Raw genomic sequence first — 24,684 nt, 5'->3', positions numbered from 1 at the left:
TGGGATGACGAAAAAATGATTGCGATTGAGATATTCTGCTTTAAATATGAGAGAGACCAACATACCTGAAACTTTGGGTAGAGTGCGTCGTTGTCTTGCAGCATATTCCGAACATATGCAGTGGAAGAAGACACACGGTCCCAAACTATGTAGTCAGTCTCATTTTGCAGGTACCTGGTCAGGTTGAAGGCGTTGCCATAATCTACAACATCTGCCCTAATCAGTGAAATCAAGCAATAACATATCATTAATTTAAAGTTATATGACAGGGAATTTTTTTAAACACAGTATTTTTACTTTTTATTTCACTTAAGAGCTTACCTCCCAAGAGCAAAAACATCATCAATGAAACTGGTGCGATCAGCTGCATCAAACCCCTGTTAAACAACAGAACAAATATGAGATTTAGATCTAACATAAGATGAAACTTTCATGATCTTTGAGAAATTTGGGGTTTTATTGTAGCAATCCATAATAGCAAATAAAAATAAAGTTAAATATAAATAAAACCTGGATTATTTGGGTTATTTACTATACAGTAGTCACAAAAAACAGCAGTCTCAACATATTGAAGATATACAGTAAAATTCTAAGAGATTGTTTTTCAATTTCCATCAGTTTACTCAGTTTACAAATTTTCCCACTTTGTCTCCCCCTCTGGCAGCTGGAGAAGCACCCATTTGCAGCACTGGGGATGTATCCCCAGATGCACCAGACTTTGGCATTCTGGAAATCCCACAGTGTGCCAGAAGAAATAATAAGTGAATACATAAACAACAACAACATCAACAACAACAGTGAGAAGAAAAAGAAGTTGAAGAAGAAGAAGACAAAGAAGAAGAAGAAAACCTTGTGGATGTGAACAAACAAAAAACAGCTAAGAGACAAATTGCTCTTTGTTCTTCTGCATTGCTGTAGCACTGTAGCAGTTTCTGTAAGCAACAGCTGCCTGTGCTGAGCTCGTGTAACAGCTGAGTGGGTGGCTGAATTTGTTACTGGACGTTTACACATGAACTGTGAACAACAGCCCTGGGTCATAATGGAAGGTACTCAGGGTCTGCCCTGAGCACCTCCCGGGCCTGGAGCCAGCCTAAAGGGGTGCAGGTCAGGTGTTATAAATGGTCAGGGCTTGAGCAAGGGCTTTGGAGTTGTGGGCCTGAAATCTGCTGCCTTGTTTACCCTGCCTGGCCCTCGCCTGGTGTCCATTATCCAGCTAAGTCCAGAGGTCCTGTGGAGATTAGGCATAGGGGTCACGGACTCTCAGCAGTTCCTCTTTAGCCTCTGGCTTAGACAGCCAACCCCTAAGCCTCTACCTATTTTTTCAAAACCCTTGACAGCAGAAGCCCAGAGACGTGCTGCAGCTGCTCCACCGGACCCTCAGACTCACTGATACAGGGCCAGGGTTGAGATTGAGGCTGGGCATGTTCCCCCATCATCTCATTTGGATGACCTCAGGCCTTGGTTTGGGATTTAAATGTCCACAGGCATGACATCATGATATTTCAATGATATCTTGAAAATTAGCCAAAGCCAACACTTCATCTGTTGCACCATCTTCCCCTGCAGGGGGGAGGCTCTCATCTCCAGAGGATATCTATGAGGAGTGCGATGATTCACAAATACAAAAATAGTTTTACTGTTAAAGATGTGACTACATCGACATAGGGACCCCTGGATCAATCTAAATGCACCATGAACCGGTCATTGGCCTGATTCTAAAAGTTGACTGAGGCTTTGCTGTTAATTCTGCACAGTGTTTCCACTCTCATGCAAGTCTCGCAGCGACTCACGTTCATCTGTTATCTTTTACAAGAGTAACGTTAGCATAGTGTTGCTTGCAAGGTAAAAACAAGAACAAGGTGTCTGACAACACATGTCATACATTTACAGTTCACTATCAAATCTAAAATCTAAAGCTGGGAAGAAATGGGATTTATAAGAAGGAGGGAAAACTGGACTAAAGTCTGAGCATTTGTCTGTAAAACAGCAATTAAGTGGTTGCATGACAAATCTTAGCGCTTGCCCGGTGAGACGGCATGCACCTATGCAGCGTCACCTGTGCTGCCTAGGTGACGAGGAATCTGTGAATTCTAGTTCAACTGGCACAAGCAAGAACACGCAAGACAAGGACATGGATATTAAACACTTCCCAACTTAGCCAGAATATATAGTCCGTTATAGCCGTTTGATTGAACCTTACAGCGTAGTCGAGAGTGATGGCTTTCATGACATGATAAATAGCCAAGGTACAAGATATACCAAAGTAAAGAACCAAGTTAGACAAGAACTGTCAAAAACACATCGAGTGGCCATAACAACAGATGCCTGGATGTCATATGGAGCCAAAGCTTATGCAACAGTCACAGTGCACCACATCTTTGCAGGTGTTTCATTAAATCTACTGTCATCAATTGGATCTATTAGCCTTACCGAATGGTTGTTTTGAAGCTGCTGACTGATGATGCTCCACATCTGGTCATCATGGTTTACTCTGTAGAATCCAGTGTGATCACTGTTAACCTTCAGCAGCCCATCTGTTGCAGGGGAGTAGGTACCAATCACCAGCTCTGAAAAACAGACAGCATGAGGGTATAGCTTTTCATGTGAGTCAGCATGAAATTGCTTGGCTAGCAATCACATTATGATCTTTGCATTATTCCCTCTTGTTGATGTCTTGCTTATTTCATACTTTTCTACATTTCTATAGTAATTAAATAATAATAAAACATTGTCAATTTTCAATGAAAATTCCATTCTGTTATTGTGTAAAAACACACACACAACTTATTGATGCTTATAATGCCTTAGGAGCTTACTCCAAAAACTGTGGGGAAAAAATCAATTTCAAATGATAAAATTGTAGAGGAACTCCGGCTGGTGGAGGAGTAGGAGCTTTACTGAGCAATGAAGGCAGGAGCTGCTCCTGGAAATATCGCTTTACAAGCCTTCCACCAAGACTATGATTTACATAGTAATAAAAAATAAAATAAACAGTAGGTATATTTGACTCAGCAGTTACATACATTTTCTCCAGGAAATGCATGTTTCTTGTTTCATAAATTTCACAGAGTAATAATCAAAAACAAGAAATGCCTAATTCATGCATATTCACAATTGTTTCAAGGACAAAATTAGCTTAACAACAAATACCAGCCTGTATGCAGAATATCAAAATGGGTATCAAATTTCACCTGACTTGTAACAAAAGTACTTATTTTGCAGAGGCTTTTTGGAAAAGAGAAAAAAAGAAATCCCTCAAGGAACTACCAAGTAATTAAAGACACAAGAGCATGAAACAGGAAAATTCAATCTGACACTGGATAGATACAGTATGCTAGTGTATAGTGGCCAACAAAATTCTTTGCTTTGACATTTATCTGTGCCATTGTCACCTGGTCAAATCACACAAAGACTACCTACTACCTGGATGAATGGATTACAATAGAGGTAAGTGGGAAAATATCTTTGTATTTTGGCGTTGTGTGATTGAAAACAGTAGACAGGTTACCCCACTGTATAACATGCGGGGCAAACATGGATGACGTGATGTGGCTCCAGCTTTGAAACCATCATAATGGGTTTTTTATGCTAATTTCTCTACTATGAATATCATGACGTAACTAGAAAATTCAGCACACTACCTGCTTCACTCTTGTCGAACATGACCAGGCTATTCTTGTTGCTTTCTATGGAGTGCCACTTCACAGGGATCGTCCACTTGTAGCTGTTGGGATAGCACATTTATTGTTGTAAAGCACTGGCATACAAGTGTTACTCAAACATATTATATTATATAAAATATCCTATTAAACCATCTTTTGAATAAAGGAATGAATTAATGCATTTTGAGGCAGGAACAGATGACTAGGTACAAGATGATGCCATCTCTATCCATTTGCCCTGTCTTTCCACAACTCTGGGAATTCAACCAATGCCTGTGGATCATGAGTATCTCTGACCTAAAAGGTGAAGCAGGCTCGTTGGGATTAGCCAGGGGATCCAGGAGGAAGCGTTTTTGTCTCAGTCTGGCACCAGTCCCTGAAACAGCCACATCCAGCACAGGATAACCCATCTGTTTGGTCCATGTGTCCATTACGTCTGCAACTGGCAAACCACTCACCTAAGCGGGGATAGGAAGATACTATTCAGAGAAATTTACCGAAATTCATCATTAATAAATTTAGCATGAGTAAGCTGTTATTTGCAGCTTGTGTGTACTGTGTGTACAAAAATACTGAAGTTCAAACATACACTTGCAAGCGATGCCCAGAAGTCAGCTGTTTTGGCGTTCCTGAACTCGAAGTCCCTCAAGTATTTCTGATGAGAGAGAGAGAAATAAACGCCAAATGTTCAGACTTCCTAGTTGCAACTTTCCACCTCCATGCTGAATGTGGTCCAACCAACATGGACGCAGAAAATAGAAAAACACTGTTATGTCCACTGACAGCAAATGACTTGCCAACGAGAGTCAATAGCAATAGATAATGTCAGCTGGGCTAGGTGCAGTCATCTCTGCTTCTACTAGGTCCATTCATCAGGTTAAAAGAAGACACTACAATAAATCTATGCCGTTATTGAATAAAGACAACATTGAAGGTAAATGTGTTTTCAAAAAAATCTAATTGGCAGCTGCCATACCTTGGAATCAGGTTTATATGCACAATATGCACACATTCAGGCTCATTTGTCAATAAGGAGAAAATAGGCCTCTGATTGGTCAACAATTAATTTTGTGACCAAACTGCCTTTTGTTTTGCTGTGTTTTCTGAACAGCCTTTGGTTACCGACAAGAAATTAGCATGCAATTCCATGTATTCCTTTAATTTACAAGAAGTTCAGACAAATGATAATTAGACCTCTGCTCTCTGTCCATGATGCTGAAATATGCGGCATAATAGATATGATGAAAGTCATTTTCCCTGCTCTCTCTTAGTCAGGCATTGCATGCAAACATGAGGCGTTATGAATGTGAGAGAGAGCTATATGTCTGTTCAAACAGTTTTCAATAGAATAGCAGCTTCTGTTCTGACTGCTCAAAGACTGAATCCTGTCGTAAACACCTTAAAACTTCAGTTAACAGGCTTAAAGGTTTCAGACTTCATTAAAATGGCTTATCATGGCTTCTTATGAATGAGTCAGGATGCTCTTTGACTTACTCGACAGCCATCTCTGAACTTCTCTTTACCCATCCAATCCTCTAGCATCCTGAGAATGGAGGCCCCCTAGGAAGTCAAAGCAGATATTTTTCATTACAAAGTGCATTGATGTATGTGACACATTTATTGGTGTCTTGAAGAAACATCTACAATCTTGCCTCTTTTTCACTCTGAAAAATATTTTTGTCCCCATCGGAAACAAAGATTTAACGAGCTTAACAATAAAAGTTACAGAACATACTGCATATGCTGTACTGGAGGCTATCCAGAGCCGTGGTTGTGCACTTTTGCGACAAGTTGAATTTTAATCCAATAAAAATACCAAACATTTTCTGGTTGACGCTTCACAAATGTTAAGTCTGTGCTTGCTTTACTTGTTTATTATTACAAATCCAATACTCTGATTTTTATGGATGCTGATCAGCATTTTTAAGACCATAGTTTTATTTATTTTATTGCTTTATTTGACAGGGATACAATCACAATGCAGATAGATATTGATACATTAAAAAAAATGCAACTGATAGTCTATAGTGTATGAGGGATTTCTAGCTGAAGCTAATTTGTGGTACTTGTCCCTGGTTAGGCTTTATTTAGCCTCTGGTAACTTGTAATGGGTACCTCTAAATATTTTGAACATTTGCTAGATTAATGAATGAATAATCAACCAATCATAGAAGCAATTTATAGATGATCAGTAGAGCCCAATGAGTGTAACCCTGTAATCCATAATGACCTCTTATTTCATGCCAGTAATTCTAAAGCAAAAGGGTTGGTACCATTTAAAAAAAAAAAAAAAAAAAAAAAATGCTGGATATCTCATTCTGGATTTAAATTCTAGGTAATAGCAGGTACTGTGCTCATACCTTGCTATATGAGATGGCATCAAACACAGAGGTAATCTCTGCAGGAGTCGACACATCGACTATGATTGGGTGAGAGGAGAGAAGGGCGTCGTCCACCATGACAGGAAGTACATCACTGATGATCATGATGTCGCGCTGTAGAACATAGACAGGGGATAAAACACTCAAGTCCAAAGCCAGTTTCACCACAACAAATTCAGTGCCTGCTGTAGTCAGCAGGCCTGTCATGTTGTCCCTGTACCATGTGTGGCATTGCATTACTATGTCAGTCACCACAGTACACCATAAGCAAAGATTTATTCAGGAGAGAGCAACGACATCAAGTGCCATGAAGCTCTGGTTCTGGTCCAAAGGGCAGAGGAGCTACAAGGCAATGCAAAGAGTATGTCCTCTGCATAAAGTATGTAGAGGACAGAACAAAGCATAGAGGCAGAATTTTCCATTATCCATTAGGTGAGAAGGTGTTCCCTAAAAGAGCTAGTTTTTAGCCTTCTCTTAAAGACTGAGGGCCCTGTCTTGCGCCAGACTCCCTAAACCCGCTATTTGCGGATTTAGGATTTAGGAAGAGGCGTTCCCCCGTAAAAGTTGCTATCTTGTGCACCTCCCGCTATCCGCAAAACACCTGCGCTACCCGCTATATTATGCATAGGCGTGTTTTGGGCGTTACGCCAGTTAAACCAATCAGTGTGCCAGGTGCCATTGCCTTTAAGGGCAGGATGCGCTATCCTAAATCCTAAATCCTAAACCCGCGATGGAGAGAGGGAGGTAGATTTTCTCAGGGGTTCTGCTGAGGCTAAAGCAAGTTGGCTTTATATACATATTATACATTATATTATAGGTGAGTTAATTCGGGAGGTGGAGCCACATGTGTCCAAGTGGACGTGTCACAAGGTTGTACTGATTGAGTAAAATCCCCGGGTCACACCACAGACACACAAGAGGCAGAGGTGGAACTATGTGTAAACTAATTTATTCACAAGGTAGATTGGGCAAATAAAATATTAAAAATAAAAATATAGCACAGCTGCTGGCTTATGATAAAACAATAAAACGTGCTGGCGTAAGTGTCCAATTAAAACAGTCTTTCCTCTAAACAGTCTATATGAGTAATATACTCAGTCCATTCCGGCGGCGTCCCGGTATCAGTCCGACCGTGTGCGTGGCGAAGCTCCGTCGGGGCGCGCATTGAAGCCGCCTGGGCGCGCTCTCGTAACAGCCCAAACTTTAGGATAGCGGATAGCGGGTGGTCCTGACCACCCGCTATCCGCTATCCCTAAAGTGTGTGCGCAAGATAGCAACTTTAGGGATAGCGCATGAAACACACCCACGGACACACCTCCAGGCGCAAATGACGGAGTCGGCATAACGGATAGCGGGTAGCGGGTGGCGCAAGATACCGTTTAGGGATAGCGGAGGTTCCTAAATCCGCAATTTGCGGGTAGCGGGTAGTGGCAGCGGATAGCGGGTGGCACAAGATAGGGCCCTATGAGTGACTCTGCAGATCGAATGGAGTTTGGTAGTTCATTCCATCACCGAGGAACCACAGAAGAGAAGAGTCTAGCTGGTGATTTAGGGTCTTGCTGTGCTTGAGGCACCAGGCGCCGCTCCATGGAAGAGTGAAGTGGGTGGGAGGGAGCGTAAACCTGGAAGAGGAGGAGTCCAGGCAGGTAGGAGCAGTTTTGATTGCTGCTTCCAGTGTCAAGGACTTGAACTTTCACCAAGCTGGCCAAGGTGTGCTGTGCAAGGTGTACTGTTATTTGAGTGTTTATGATGCGCCAACTTATTTTAACATGTGGTGTCTTGCATCTGGCAGTGGAGGCTGGATGCTTCCATTTTACTCCAGAGGGGGACAGAATGTGTCTCTTGTGTGATCTGGGAGAGGTTGAAAATGCACTTCTTGTTTTATTAAACATTATATCATAAGCTTAGATATAGGCTTTTCTTAAAAATTGCTGCAGGATGTACTGATTTGTTTTCCAAGACTGATGCATGCAGAGTTTTATCTAGCTCAGATTGTGTTAAATGCTTATCACCAGCGTATGAAGACACTTTGTGTTTAAAAGTCCGATGTGATGTCTGATGAACAGGCTTGTTTGGTTTGGACTTTGTTTGACATGCATGGAGGAGTGTGATATTTGTTCTTTCGCTCTCATTATGTTATTGCTCTTGTCTATTATGTTTTGTCTTGCAGACTGGGCACCTTTTGGTGCATGTCAGTTGGAAAAATTACTGATTTACTTACTTACTTACTTACTTACTATTTGAGTGTTTACAATTCTGTAACACTAAACCCTATGACCAAAATCTTACAAACTAATACATTAAGATCCCCCTCCCACACACTTTTTTTTTTTTTTTAAAGTATTGTAAAGTCATGAAAAGTCATGTGTTGTGAGGTTACAAAGCCATAGGGTTTCCATGCATCTAAAATTCAACTGTTTTATCAACAGAGCAGAGAGTGGCAGCCCTGCCGGCTTATTTAGGGTGCTGTGCATTTATCCAATCTCACCAATTATTATTAATATTCTGGTTTTTGGTAGGGTGACTGATGGGGAATCCTCTGTATGAAACAAGTAAACTAAAAGTGAACAGTAAGTCTGACCTACTAGCTGTGGATTTCTGTTTTCTAATTGCAGTGTGACAACACATTTACTTTACTTTACTTTACCTTATTTTACTGACTCTGACAGAAAACAATGGGTTTTCAGTGGAGATGGAAGCAGCTGGAAGAGAGACCCGCTAGTAAGGAGACCATGCAAATGTATTTTCTAATGTATCCTCTTGACCGTTCAGAAACAGAAGTGATACTATTTCTAACAATTATAGTGGAGTGGCGGGTTTTGAAAACTGTGAGAGAAAAACAGGGGACATGAAAGCCCAGAGGAACAGCAGGAAGAGAGGCAGGAAAACCAGAAGGATTGGCAAGCTCTGACAGACACTGGAACTGCTGCTTCTGATCACAAGCTGCCCGTGGAGCTCAGCCTGAACAGCCCAGTTAGTCAACACGGGCACGGGATTAAAAAATGGGCAGCGTTTCATGGCGCCTCCACGTACGGTTGCAGAGTGCAAGATGAACTGTAGAAGAACAATGTCATGAAAACACACTCAGGTCACTAAAGAAGGACTCACCATTCCCCAGGTAGGTTCAGCTTTCTCCACGCCGATGTACTCAAAAAAACTGGCAAAGCCCTCATTCAGCCAGAGGTCATCCCACCAATCCATAGTCACTATGTTCCCGAACCACTGGAGACAAGACACTTGGCATGAGTTGTTGGACCCACACAAAGGAAGGTGCAGTGCACGCATTCAAGTTTACTGTTATTTCATGGCACAGATGTATTTCAAAGTCAATTCGGGTGGCAATTACAATTAAGGACCATCCAGTTTCTGGCTGCCTGTGCTCTGCTAATGTTGGAATGCTTCATTAATGCCCATGTGTCCCTGGCCTGCCTATACATACACATGCACCCAAAAATATTTGCTCACCGTTTATCTAAAAACAGTTCACTGATTATGCAGATGAAAAATGCTTTTATTATTTCATGCTTTTTTATTTCATCTAATCTTCAAAAATTGCAGTATTTTTTTCTTCTGGTTCTGCAACTGTCCCATAGCCTCAGTGTCAGTGGAAATCTTGTGAATTTGCCATAATTTTGCAACTATGGATTTCATTGCGATTGGGCCGTGTAACAGTGACATGTAAGAATGATGGAAAAAGTTCAGTTACTGGTTAATATTTTGGAATCAACTCAAGTGGTCATTTTATAACACTGAGTACCATTTGCGATGTATTCTACTTGATTTAATAAGAGCGCAGCAGTGCCAAAAACACTGTGCTCTGTCTCAGCAGTCAGTGGCCTTAGATCTGCTTTCTCTTGCTACAGACTTTCACTGACTTGCTCTGGTGCACCTCTTACTGCCTCTATATATATAATAAACAAATTTACAACATTTGGGTTACATTTAAAATTTCCTGTACTGCTAATCTTTCAGTCTCTAACAATAAACACTCCATAAAAATATACTGACTGCCTCTATTTTTATCTCACTTGACTGGAAAATAACTGATATCTCACAAAGACTTCCTGCATCGCTTATCGTAAAAAGCTTGAAAGATAACACACAATGGATTTACAACATTTAGAGCATTGAACTTTATTGGCTTAGCCAGTGTCACTCTGGTGATTTCATGCTCAATTCCATGAACAAGTGAAATAAAGATAGCATTGTACCACTGCCAAAAGAATAATAACATCTGGCTTTTGCATCCCACATGATTAAACTGACTAAGTGAGATAACAGTGAACTGGAACTGCCATTACACCACTGACTTTCCCACAAAATGCTCTTTGTGCCTCTTGTACAGTGATTTGTGCCACCATTATTGCTGAACATCAGAGTAAAGCAACAACTCTAGAAAGAAGCCCTTGCTCTGTGAACATAGTTCTGTTTATCTATTTATTGTACTTACCTTCATTTTTCTATCTATCTATCTGCATGTAATAACTTTAAGTGTAGTTTCCTGGCAATGTTTGCTAATTTTTACTTTTTTTAAACAAAATTATTCGCAAAGGTTTAGATTTTTTGTGGAAACTTTCTGATAATTTGATCTAGTTTAATTTAAGATTTGAATTGAAAATAGACACAGAATATTGCCTTTCAGCCGTCAGTGAAGCTACTGAATGCTTACAGGGATGATTTCTACAGTTTCTGACTTGAGAAATGTGTTTCTAAAGTGTTGAAAACCTGTGTGAGTTGACCCCGATGTCTGCATGATTTAAACCCTGGTCTGGTTTACCAGGCCTGTTTGGTGTTATACCTGGTGAACCAGCTCATGGGCGATGACGCTGGCCACGCGCTGCTTGTTGTAGGACGATGACTGGCTCTCATCGTACAGCAGGTTGGTCTCCCTGTAGGTGATGAGGCCCCAATTTTCCATGGCGCCTGTACCAAAGTCAGGGATGGCTATCTTATCTGTATCAAGAAAACAAAGGGAGTACACTGCCGTGAGCTTATCAGCTTTTATTGTGTTACAGCATAATTATTGTTCCCAACAGAGAGAAAATGACTGACTCAACACTATATATGAGTAAGGCTTGGCTTTTATAGCCTGTGTGTGTCTCAGTAATATTCATTCACCAACACCCTGTACAGATGCTTTCTGTATGTCAAAGTGAATACACTGACAAGTGTATGATCTTTTTCAACACGTTGAAATGTTGGGACATTTTGTGTAAATACAGTATGTCCATCTCCTGTTGACCTGTTCCAGTAAAGTTATTACACTGCACAGACACAGAAACGCTGTGCATGTGCAAATACTTCAGTTTTACCTGTTTAATACTGCATGCAAGTCGCATACACGCACACACACACACACACACACACACACACACACACACACACACACACACACATTCACTTACCAGCCCCTTTATTAGGTTCACCGGTTCAACTACTTGTTAATACAAATATCTAATCAGCCAATCACATGGCAGCTCCTCAATGCATTGAGGCATGTAGACATGGTCAAGACGATCTGGTGAAGTTCAAACTGAGCATCAGCACGGGGAAGAAAGGTGATTTTAGTGACTTTGAACGTGGCATGGCTGTTGGTCTGAGGATTTCAGAAACTGCTGATCTCCTTGGATTTTCACACACAACCATCTCTAAGGCTTACAGAGAATGGTGTGAAAAAGAGAAAATATCCAGCAAGCGGTGGTTCTCTGGGTGAGGGTGCCTTGTTGTTGCCAAAGGTCACAGGAGAATAGTCAGACTGGTTGGAGCTGTTAGAAAGGCAACAGGACTTCAAATAACCACTTGTGCCAGCTGAGGTCTGCAGAAGAGCATCTCTGAACACACGACACGTGGAACCTTGAAGCAGACGGGCTGCAGCAGCAGAAGACTACTTGAGTATTGTTGCTGACCATGTCCATCCCTTTATGACCATCTTCTGATGGCTACTTCCAGCAGGACAGCACACCATGTCACAAAGCTCAGATCATCTCAAATTGGTTTCTTGAACATGACAGTGTTCCCTGTACTCAAATGGCCTCCACAGCCACCAGATCTCAATCCAGCAGAGGAGCTTTGGGATGTGATGAAACGGCAGATTGCAGCCGACAAATCTGCAGCAACTGCATGATGTTGTCATGTCAATTCACAAAGCCACAATCAATGAGGCTGTGTACAACATGAATCCACCAGTGTTTGCACCTCCATACCCTCCTTACCACCCTATCAGTAGCAGCACAATAGTCTGATCTGCTGCTTTCTCATTAGAGTACACTTTGCACGGGCCCTTCGTCAACTGAGATGTTTAATAAAGTTTAAAAGAAGATTACATCTGTGATCACAGAGATAACGTTCTCTCTCTCTGGTGTGGATGCAAATCGTGTCTGGCTCAGTGAGATCCAATGGCTGAAGTATAGAAGTTGCATAAAAAGAATAGTGTAGCCCACAAGTCAGATGTGAAATGTTGCTATCTAAATGATAATGAAGGAAACAGGATTAGTAAAATTACCTAGTTTTGTGATGGAGTATGTCATGTTGAAATATTCCTCAAAATAGTCAAAGATGACTTTGGTGGTGTTGGCAGCATACTCAGCAGTTTCTAGCTGACTTGGCTGTGCATAGATTCTCAACTGTAATGAACAAGAGAAAACAAATAGTGAGTTGAGCCTGTGAGGTTTGAATCTGATATGTTGATGGCAGGTGGACAGACACCATAGAATTTCCATTTTTGAAAAAGTATTGAATGTCTGTAGTTTCCTACAAATACAAGATGAGATAGAGGATCTGTGGAAATGCACCAATGTGCTCATCAGGTATCATGTGTGATCTGCACTTCTAACAGGATCCTATTTAAGAGACAACTGATTCATCATCTCTGTGACTCTATGTGAGTTTTTATGTTTTGACTAAGACCAGCATTGTAACTGCTGGACATAAAATCCACAACAGTGCGGATTTCTGTTGGTATATCCCGTACATTAACATTTTTTATTAAACTTATTTTAACATAGGATAATTATTTTAGGAATTATACATGGCTGATATTTTTTAAATTAACATTTTTTAAAAAATCTCACATATGCCCTGCAGTATTCCAATGTAACCCTTGGGGTACGTATGCCCCTATTTGAGAACCGCAGGTATATCCTACTGCACAGCTTTAAGATGGCTGTAAAACATAAGGAAGAAAATTAATTCTTTTTCAGAAGTTATTAGAACAGGATTCACAAATTGCTTATAGATAGGACAAGAAAATAAATATGCCCCCCCAAAATATGGTGATAGAGATGGATTATATGTGTAATATCATGGATTTAATATTCAATATTAAATATATTTATATACTTAAATATTTAAATATATGTTACATCATTATACATTAAATAAAGATGCATTTTAGTGTTTTTGCAGCCATGGCAGTGGGAGAAGTGGAAATTAAAACGTTTAAAAGTTTCAAATATTTTTTTTTAGATATTTCTGTATTTTGTAGGTATGTATGTATGTATGCATGCATATATATATATATATATATATATATATATATATATATATATATATATATATATATATGTATATATGTGTGTGTGTGTGTGTGTGTGTGTGTAGATGGTTTGAGCTCAAAGTGGTAAACTCACAGGAATTCCTCGTGAAGACAGTCTTTCCACATAGCCAAATTGGTGCACAGCAAAACATACCAAATAGGTACTCATTGAAACTGATTTGAGGAAGGAGGTTTTCACTTTACCACTGGGCTGTGGTTGTGGGGAACCCTGGAAGGCAAAGGAAAAGGGTAATGGGTTAATGTGGATGTCATTCAGCCTGTAGAGCTGGGTGGGTCCTCTGCCCTGCAAAACAGAGGCAGAAGATTGATTCCTCCACTTTTAGTATTCACAGTATTCCTTCCTCTCCCTTTGTGCGCTCCCAACCATTGAAACTTTGGGGAAACGATGCTACCACAGAATATAACCGCCCCAATAATCAGAATCAGAGGCGTCTGCATGCATAAAGAAGAGGTAATATTGCCATTTCTAAGTTCTGGCAATGTTTGGGAGCGTTTCGCTTTTGAGTTTTCTACAAGCCTTCTACAAGGTTCACAGAGGCCTTTCAAAACCAACTGGACAATCTACATAGTGCACAGTAGTAAAGCTAAAAAACAGTCTGTTTTGTAGCTCCTTAAAGGTTGACATTACAAAGACTTTCACTGGCACCATGTGACATTTTTAATCATAAAAATATACACTCAGTGGCCACTTTATTAGGTCCACCTGTACAATCCAATCCAGTCCAATCCAACTGTTGTCCCATAAAGTTTCCTTTTCTGATGCCTATAGTGCTCAGCTTTTCTTTTTGTCACAGACATAGAGGTGTTCATTCACTTCTATGTTTGGCATTGAGCTCATAGTTAGTGCTGCTGTTGGACTGGACTGCATTTGACTGAGAGCTGTTTCCACTATTCTGTCCCCCTCATGTATAGGAATAGGGAGGACAAAAAATAAGAAACATCTCTCAATATAATGTAGTCCAGTACAAAATCGCTGCAAACTACAACCGCAGTAATAAACATGGAATTAAATTTACACATTCTGCAAAATGTCAACAAAAACTGAACGTAATAAACTTTCTTAAAGGGTAGAATTTATGGCAGAGCTGTTGACCTGAACTGCATTAGACTGGACAGCTGGACCTGATAAAGTGGTCACTGAGTACATACTTACTGTACATGTACTTTGAGTTTCATTTTATCTTACCTTTCCTCATCTTACCTCGTATTACATCTTTTACAAAACGGTCAGCATTTTGGAATAAAGCCTTTCATGTGGATAAAATGATAGACTGCTAACTAAAGTCATACCTCAATTGGCATATTGGACAGAGCCTGATAGGCAGCATCATGAGTGATGGAGATTTTGTAGGTGGCCTTTTTGTTGGGCTCATCAAAGCAGGGAAAGGACTTGCGGGCATCTGTAGGTTCATGATCAGTCGCAGCAATTTTTCTGGTAACAGGTAAAAGACAAATTATTGCATAAGGTATATATATATATATATATATATATATGCACACACACACACACACATGCACACACGCACAACAACAACACTCAACAACATTAAAAAACTACAGAACTCTGAGCAGATTATGTAAATTTAACTGTTCCTTTCCTTCATGTATTGTGTGTCATATCCAATAAAATGCTGACACAGGTGCTCAAAGGAACATCAGTGTCAGCAGTGATTGGGAGTGAATGATCGTAAGTCATGGTGAAGCTTACACATTAACTCCATATATTTTATATAGCTTGAAAAAGCAGATTTAGCACAACTGAATTACAGAAGAGATCTTTGACAATGTATAGCATAAGGGTTATATGGTTTAAGTACTCTCCAAAAAAAAAATGTAAATTGGATGTTGAGGGGGACATGTGACAAAGGTTCAAAGGTCTTAGAAAAGTGTGGATCCAAACTGAGAAGGCTTCAGCTACATGGCAGTCGCCCTAGCACACCAGACCACGGGTGCACCTATTCCACGGGTTCTAGCAGTGCTTCCACTGGCACTGACATGGTTACACATTATGTTTCTGGAAAATGATTTAGACCTTGCTTGAGAGAGGAAGCTAAAATCTGAATTCCAGGAGCTTTAAGAGTCTGGTGGGGCTGTCATGTTCATTGGTCCAAGCGGCAACTTGGCAACAAATATGTACTATCCGGCAGGACTCCGGCAGAAAGCAGCCAACGAAAAACAAACTGCACAAACAAGTGGTGAAACAATGCAAAATACAAGTTGTACAACCAGGTGCATGTCTTGATCAGTATTTGGGGAGAATAAAGTGTCTATCTTGAATGCCTTGTGCACACAGTTTAACAACAGCATACTGGTCGCTCAGCAGGAGCACTGATGCTGATCCCAGGGCAGCAAGCAAGCTTAGCAAGGTTACTTTAACACACTGAGGCATAACTGTTTTAATATAACTGACTTCTAACTGAAGTTTTTCAGTACTCACCAGGAGCTTGTCTGGGCTGTTAGAACAGCATGGTATCACCAAATGGTGTGTAAATAGTACGCTACTTTTAAGGTACCTTTAAGGTGCTCTTGGTACAATGATGCTTGTTTTTTTTGCACATTATTTAATGCCATTTAGTGCCCATAGACCTCCATTGTGAAGAGATCACGTGTTCAGGTGACACAGTATAAGGACTGACAAGTGGCTGAGGTGGAGCACTGGTCTAGGACTTTCACTGTAGGCACCTGAGTTTGAGTCCAGAGTGAAGCAAGACTGATCTAAGCGTGATCAAGAGTAAAATAGTATAGGTCAGTGGTTAGAAATGTAAAAAAAAAACAAAAAAAAATCCTATTGAAAAATTTCATTGCATTTGGGAGAGGCGTCCATTACACAGGCAAACAGTGGCGGAAAACGAAGACACTACAACAAGATTAAAACTGAGATTCTTCCATGGGGCACTTCTTGCCCTCATAGTTGGTTCTCCATGCAGTGGAAAAAGACACGAAAGGCAGCCCCTGAACATCAAGGGTTCAAGCAAGTCCAAGGTTAAGGAAAGTTCTAGGTTCACCCTTGACAATCAGCATGTAACTTTTTTGGAGGGCCACCATCTTGCCATGGTGCCATGTTTTTCCATGGACTTTGTGTAATCTTAATCCTTTGAAATCCAGAGGCCTATGGATGAGCTTTTATTTGGAAAGTTTCATTTTACCCTCTTAACAAAATTCACGTCTTTTTAATTACTTGGGGGAATGAATTTTGTGGTAATTCTATGTCAATATCTTGTAATTTTCTTGTAATTTAATTTAATTTAATTTAATTTTTATTTTTTAAATTTCTACTATTTGTGGAAAATTTTTGATAATGTGTTACCTTTTTGTTATTTTTATTTTTTTTTTGCTGATTTTTTGTAATTAAAAACAATTTCTTGCTCATTTTCACATTGTTTCTTGCTCATTTTCTCAGCACCTTTGTCACCATGTTTTTGAAAGATGCTCAGGGTTCAGGTGTCAACAGAAACATCTCTGATCATTTCCAAGAGAGAGGAACTGCTGACTAAACTTGACATCATTTTTGAATGATAATTTTGAGGCTAATGCCAAAATCTGATATCTTCCTACCCAAAACGACCATTATTAGAACATTAGTTAAAAAAAAAAAAAAGTAAAATAAATAAAGAATAAAAGTTTGATCTAGGCCATGTCATTAAGTCTTTCAAAACCATTTAAACAAAATTAAGAATTACAATACATACAATACAATATATGCAAAGAACTTACTTGGTGACCCCATCCTCTATGTAGATGACTCTGTAGAAACCCACCACAGACCCGTTGAGCCATCCCTGGAAGTCCAGGTGGAGGACATACTCTTCATCCACACCAGTGGCTGCCAGCTCTTTCTCAGCCTCCACCACCACATACTGCTGAGCTTTGTACTCAAAGCAACGTTTCACCGGCACCTCAGTCTGGCCCGCCTGGTTCTTCAGCTCCAGCTTGGGAACAGCAGTGACAAAAGTCTCCCTGATGTGGAGCCACAGGTGGCGGGTGGGCTTGCTGACCTTCAGATGGACCGCTACACTGCCTGTGTACAGGTCAGTGCTTAGGTCAGGTTCCAGATGCAGGTCATAATGCACTGGGTTCACATAGCTGGGCAGACGGAAATTGTTCCAGTCCCCGCTGGAATCGGTGGAGGCTTTGCAGGGCCCTCTATCTGCCGGCGGGGGCTGAGGAGGCTCCTCTGTGGGGCTTGGGGTGGGGGCAGGGGTGGTATCAGAGCAGGTGAGACCCACACCAAGGCCCACAGCTAGAGAGCAAACCACAATGGTTATGCCGATGATGGCCGCATGCTTGCCACTAATGCAGTAGCGCTTGTCTTGCTTCTCGAACTCCATGCTCTCCACCATGATGACCTGTAGGTCAACCCTGGACCCTTTAACGGAACAGCAGCAGATATCAGCCCAGATGACACTGATGTTCACGACAGCTGATCCACTCAGACCAGAATCAAGTGAAAAATATATTGACAGACTTGACAGACCCCAAGCAAGCTGCGGTTGAATTGGCCTGAAATCAGAGCCCCAGGCTTTGGTACCTAACTTAGGAAGCTTAGCAAAGTGGGCTGATTTGAGCTTTGCCTCTGTGGTATTAAGGGGTGGAGGGGAAAAAGAGGAGGAGACGTGAAGAAAATCCACCAAACACACACACACACACACACACACACACTGAATGAGAGCTTTATTCTGTCCACAGAACAGCTACTGCAGGACTATTCCCACCCACTCCTCTTGTTAAACATCTATCATTTCCTGTAAATCAACAACCTCTGGGCTAAAGTCAAGTATGACTGTAGGTGCTGTGTGTGTGTGGTGATCAGTGTGCTCAATATGCTTGGCATTCTCTGTATCCATGTAACTAAAATGCCAAGGAACAATCTAAAATGAACTTCATAAATAACTGGACATGAATATGCAAGCTTTAATGCACTTTTCATGTGTGATCTCATGTGTGATGTGTGATCAATGTCCTTTTCATATACATGTTTGTGCGTGAGTGCATTAGCATACATCATTTCACCTCTTTTGAATCAAAGTAAGAATTACTTTAATTTCCAAGTCTGATAAGGAAGGAATTTGCCATGCTAACATGGTGCCAAAACACACTTGGGAAGATGTCGTGCTTTGATAGCTCTGAGTATGCAGCTGCATTTGCCAGCTCTTCAGTCATTCTTTCACATGTCCATGTTCTCTCTGACTTGCAGTGGGAACATTAACTTGTGCAACAACATCAAAACAATGCTTATATTGTGTATGCAATCACAGCAGTGTAATAAAATAAGTCCTGAAGTTCCATTTAAAGGGACGGTTCAGTTATATTGAAAAATGTGATATTATTCCCCAAACCTACCCCCAGCTGTTCTGTAGGACAGTAGTGGTACTATCTTCCTCTCATTGTTACTGAGTGCTGGATACTGGCTCGATGCTCCAAATGCTAACTGTTAGCCTCCTGCCATTGAGGTGGACTTTTTACAGCCTGAAATGGAGTAAAAAAAATATTGTAATCTCAGTTTCAGAGGTGGCTGGTAAGTGCCTGAAAGGTACACCTAACATGTCTGATAGAGCGGAGTGGAGGAAATAAGAAACTATCCACACATTAATCAAGTGAAGACAAGTTACTTTTTTTATATAGCACATTTAAAAACAACAGGAGTTGACCCGTATCAATAATATGACCATTTGTCTCTCCTGAGTGTTTTACAGTCTGCAAACAGATTTGCTTCTGAACATATTTCTTATTATCTTGCAACATGTGTACATTGTTGCTTTAATAAATCTGCTATGACCTTTTCAGAGCCTCTCATTTGTGTCAGGATACCGTTATCTCTCACTCGTTTTCCCTTTCACACACACCAGCTTGTGCAACTGATTTGACCCTGAGCTCCTTCCTCACACTGTTCATTGTATCTTTATTGTCAAGATAAAATTTTGAGAGATAAGTCACTCATAAATGTTATTGCTCTCTCACCTTCAACCTATACTAAAATGATCTGCATCCCAGCTCAGAATTCAAGTCATAAAAGACCTGTAAAAATATCTGGGAATACAGCATGGTAGAAAGCAGAGTGTTTTGAACTGTTGAATCATCCAAAAACCAAACAACAACCAAAAAAAAAAAAAAAAAAATGGAGCATCTAGCTCTACTCTAACTTTAACCATTTTCAAATAAACTGCCATTTCATATTTAAAGACACAATCCAGTTTGTGAAATCTCCTCCATCCTGCTGTAAACACTGGAAGCTCTCTCCTGGAAAAATTCTCTGCGGCTCAGGAAGTGGTGCATTTCATGTTTCCAGTTTGTTTGAAATAAAATGATTAATAGTCACCATGTTGCATACACAAAGAAAAGAGCACCGGCATTGCTGCTATGCTACGTTATGAAGGAAGAGAGCAACACACACCATGTATTGATGTGGTGCCAGCTGAGCAGGAGGGAGACTCTAGCTCACACACACTCTAGCTCCGATGCATTTTATTAGTTAGCTTCAACAGAAACTTGTCCTCTGGGGTCATTGCTGGCGTGACATGAAGACTGTAGTCATAAACACGTGTCAGCAGGTGTAAACAATCTGCATAATGGATTTCATACCCATGATCACAACAATTAGAGAGGAGCCAAACAAAAATCTATCACATAGTTAAAAATTGAAAAGAACTTTAGTATGATAATATCAACATCCATATCATGTCAACATGTCACAAGATCCATTCACTGGGTGCAACAAAATATATAGAACTCCGAAAGCCTGAATGTCACTAGTAGAAAAAACTCTCTGGATCAAGTACAGTGATCAGAGAGCAAAAATTATATAGCTGACCAATAAGCATAGAGAAAAAAGATCTCATTTTAAGATCAGAATGGCTGCACTGTAACTGTATAATAAACCATAGATCCATAAATAAGGGCCATGAGTTAAACAGAGCCCAGTTAATTATATTATAGCATGTAAACATCCATAATCATGAAAACTACAAAAAAAAAAAAAAAAAATCTCCATTGGCCATATCTATAATTGTTCTAGTATGATATCACTGTGATTGATCCATAAACTGTTTTGATTGATCCATAAACTGCCTATAATGTTCAGGTTTTCTTGTTGTCACAGTAATAGAGGTGTTCATTAACTTCTATGTTTGGCATTGAGCTCATAGTTAGTGCTGCTGTTGGACTGGACTGCATTTTATCGAGAGCTGTTTCTACTATTCTGTCCCCCCTCATGTATATGAATATGGAGGATGAAAAAATAGAAACACCTCTCAATGTAGCGTAGTCTAGTACAAGACCTCTGCAAACTACTGAACATTATAAACTTTGTTAAAAGGTAGAGTTTATGAAAGAGCTGTTGCACTGAACTGCATTAGACTGGACAGGTGGACCTGAGAAAGTGGACACTGAGTGTATATGTTTTATTGCTCCAAATTAGTGGATCTCCTAACATTATGTTGATCAATATTATCATTCTGAAGTTTGTCCTCTTTTCATTTTGTTAATATTTCTTTCAGCTTATTTACTGTGATAGGTTTCCATTTTGCCCCACTCTGATGGTGTTTTATCACGTGTATGAACTTTATTATACAGATTGTTGACCTATACACCTGATAAGACACTGAACCAGTAATAACCCTGAAGAGAACATGTTTCTGCTGAAATATTCCATCACTATGCTTCCTTATCCTAATGATTTGATCATGGAGGTGAGGTGCAGTCTACAGCATCTTCAATATGTCTGAAAATGAGTTAACTGTTCATCCTATGAATAAAATCTGCCAAACATGTGATGAATGCTAATGAAAAGGCATTGAAAGTTACTATTATTAAGTTGAAAAAATTGCTGTGGGCATCTCAGCTGCAAAGATATGTTTAAAAGACTGAGTAGTATTAAGCTTATTTTATGTCGTAAATTGCATTTTATGGCAATTGTAATTATTTGTAATTGCTATGTGAAATTATTTTGCTACTTTTAGATGTTGTTTTCAGTGTGTCATTTTTATCATCACAAAAGTACTAAAGTTAAAATCACAATATCTTGTGCCGGCTGAATGATGGGCAACACAAACCATATTGCCTTAAGTAAGACAAAGAACTCCAACAGTTACTTTTGATAAAAAGTAACCTGTAATGTAATTTACTTTGTAAGTGAAGTGACCAAGTAAAGAATTGGTTTTGAAAGTAGTAGTAACACAAGCACAGCGCTACCTGTAGCTCCAGCACAGGCTGAGTGCCATTTATAATGTTGGAGAAATTTGCAAAGAAATAAAATTGCATTCGTGCATTTTGTATGGCAAGGACTGAATCTTTCCCTCTAAATTTTCAACAACGTGCATTTTTCTGTGTTAAACTAGATGTGCCTATCTGATGAAAACTGTTGGTACAGAGTGCATGCACCACTATGTGTGCTGTAGTTTTTGGTAAAGGGCACACATTACACAGGACAGACAAGACACCAAGTGACTCAGCAGGATGTACAATGATCTCCTCCTCTCTGCGATATCCGAGAAATGACTCTTTCTCTCCATTTTCCAAATCTGTCTATTTTGTTTGAGGTGTAGGCAGAGCAACATTATGTATATTTAGAGTGCCACCTACTGGTCAGTGTGCATATGGTTTCTACAATAGGACTTAAAACATTGTTATCACCATGAAAAAAAGAGATGTTGTGTTTGGGGCACTCTAGTGACATCCAGTCATACTAAAGGAAACACATAAGCCAGTTTACAGTTAAAGAACACAAAAAAGTGGACCATTTAACTGTTTTCAAGTGCTTCCTTTCAAGTGCATTAATTACTTTCTTGATGACATAATGACATCAGGCTGGTTCTCCAGATCAGAATCATTCTGATAATTTTGTATTGAGGTAAACATTGTCAGTGTCGTCAAGCATAATGTGGTCATGATAACATCTGAATAAAAGTCCGCTATTAACATCTCTCTTCTTGATTAAAGAGGCAACTTAGTGTTGGGCAGGCTGTGCAATTTTGGTTAGCTTCAAAACACAATAAATTACAAATTTCAGATTAACATGATCAGATTTTTAACTATTAACGCACTTCCCTCAAATACTCAAACTTTGCAGCATAATCTGATTACTTCCACCAGTTACTACAGCTTTGAAATAACTTTGCTTTGAAATCCAAAGAACATGCAGTTAAAACAAGTTTATTCCAATTTACAGACTGATTTGAGCAGACCGTTATCATCACCATACATTACAATCATAATAAATGTCTTTGTCCCTTCAACTTTGTCATTAACCCATCTACATTTAGCTCTGATCCAGGGCGCTGGTTTCTGTAGTTAGCCTGTTGTTAGCCTTACTCTACTAACACCGTACCAGGGACAATAGAAATAGTAAAGTAAAGTAAACACTTATGGATTCAGGAATGACTTTTCTCCTTTTCTTTGTTTAAAAAGGACAGTCTAACATGAAATGTGGCATTAGCACTTTCAGGGTGAATTCACAAATAATAGATTGCAGCCACAGATAGCGCCATGATTTCTGCATCACGCTATCTGCCTCGTCTTAAGGTCCGATTAAAAAAAGATATTGTGCTAATGATATTACAGCACAAACATGCCCATAACATTTTGCAGCTGAGTGCTCTTTGCCCTAAAGTTCCCATGAAATGACCTCACAAGACTGCTTCCTGTAAAACTGAGCATCTGAAATAGTGACATCATCCTGCACTAGTGTGTGTACATTAAAATTTCAACCAATAAAACCGTCACGAATCTTTAAAAACCGTCTTTCATCCACCTGTCCCTTTAGAATAAAACTGTGTTTGCACTTGTGAATGATCCTTCCCTGCACCATGTCCCGCTCTAACATCCTGTTTCAACAGGAACTACATCAAATCAAGGAAGCAAGAGCCATTTTTTTTTTTTTTTTTTGGCGATTGATAAGACACACATAGAGGTCAATGTAAAAAGTTGCCTCTTATAATAAATGAGACTTTTTATTTTGCTATCATCTTGTATAATGATGCAGAGCTCTCACAACTGACCTCTCTACACCGCAAGTGTCAGGCTTTGACAGAGCAGCAGGCCTGATCTCAAGAGACACGTTCTTGTAAGTGTGAACAGCACTAGAGCTCGATTCTCCATGAGGTCTGCCTGAGCCTCAGGTCGACATGTAGCTGAACAGCTGAGATTTCCTACTCTACCTTTTTGTTTTCTAGATACACCAGATTGATCTCGGTGTCAGGGAACAGCCCAACAGCCATTCACTGTAATAAAAAGCCTGTAAACCCTGTTCCTGACAGACCCCCAGTCTGACTGGGGCTCCAAGCGTCTACTGTTAGATCTGATCAGAGTTAACTTTATAGTGGAAGGGGACCTTACCTGAACTGTAGAGAAGCTCACCAAGCACGGTGGATGATGGAAGGAGAGACTCCAGAGAAAAAAAAAGGCTGTTGCTCAAAAAGTTCTAATTTTTAAACACATAAAGGCTCTGTGGCAAAAAGCAGAAGACACCCAGCCTCTGAATTCCTGTCTATGTTTTTATAGAGAAAAAAGAGGAACTAACTTCTGTTTGTTAGAATGATAACGCATTCTTCTACCCATAGGAAATGTTCCATGAACGAGTCATCGCAAGTCATGGCCGAGTCACTGAACCTCCTGCTCTGTCAATGCACACAGTGTGACTGCTTACAGGGCATAGTCTGTACAACATCAAAACATCATATCAGCAGTCCGTTGGGAAGTTGAGAGCCAAAACTTCAGTCTTAATCTTTTGCCTGATTCAGCACCATCAAGTATAGCCAGAACCATTTGACGTGGCAACCTGGATAATAATAATAATAATAATTTTGATCTCAGTTAAATCACAAAATGACATGGAGAAATATTCACTCTTGAGCACACCTGGCATGACGACGCCTTCACCTGGCTACAATCACTATTTACCACCAACTCTCCGAAGACACTAATAATTTCATTCTAACTGGATATTACTGGATATTAGACCATGATGCTCTGCCAGAGGGGGGAAAAAAAAACGTGCTTGCTCTGTTACTAACAGAAAGAAATCTGGTGCATGCTGACCTGAAAGCTGAAAGCTGAACACGGCAACATCACATTTTATGCTAAAATGTACTTT

General features: G+C 40.0%; 1 protein-coding gene across 2 annotated transcripts in view; it reads right to left on the bottom strand.

Annotated features, from left to right (window-relative positions):
• enpep (glutamyl aminopeptidase) overlaps positions 1-17,949 on the bottom strand; it is a 34,892-nt gene extending 16,943 nt beyond the window's left edge. The window contains exons 1-14 of one of the 2 annotated variants that reach the window (XM_030044727.1): positions 17,313-17,949; positions 14,889-15,030; positions 13,672-13,806; positions 12,546-12,666; positions 10,842-10,996; positions 9,152-9,265; positions 6,023-6,157; positions 5,157-5,222; positions 4,252-4,317; positions 3,960-4,120; positions 3,642-3,724; positions 2,431-2,567; positions 322-377; positions 66-216 (exon numbers count right to left, since the gene is read on the bottom strand). In XM_030044727.1, the coding sequence (XP_029900587.1) occupies positions 66-216; positions 322-377; positions 2,431-2,567; positions 3,642-3,724; positions 3,960-4,120; positions 4,252-4,317; positions 5,157-5,222; positions 6,023-6,157; positions 9,152-9,265; positions 10,842-10,996; positions 12,546-12,666; positions 13,672-13,806; positions 14,889-15,030; positions 17,313-17,938 (2,148 nt within the window). In that variant the 5' untranslated portion in view covers positions 17,939-17,949. Of the gene's footprint in view, positions 1-65; positions 217-321; positions 378-2,430; positions 2,568-3,636; positions 3,725-3,959; positions 4,121-4,251; positions 4,318-5,156; positions 5,223-6,022; positions 6,158-9,151; positions 9,266-10,841; positions 10,997-12,545; positions 12,667-13,671; positions 13,807-14,888; positions 15,031-17,312 lie in introns of both variants that reach the window. The other variant, XM_030044728.1, reaches the window with a different exon arrangement.
• Between the last annotated feature and the right edge of the window lie 6,735 nt (positions 17,950-24,684).

This window comes from Myripristis murdjan, chromosome 22 (assembly GCF_902150065.1).
Source record: "Myripristis murdjan chromosome 22, fMyrMur1.1, whole genome shotgun sequence".
Lineage (NCBI taxonomy): Eukaryota > Metazoa > Chordata > Actinopteri > Holocentriformes > Holocentridae > Myripristis > Myripristis murdjan.
This window is presented reverse-complemented; position numbering and strand designations above follow the sequence as displayed.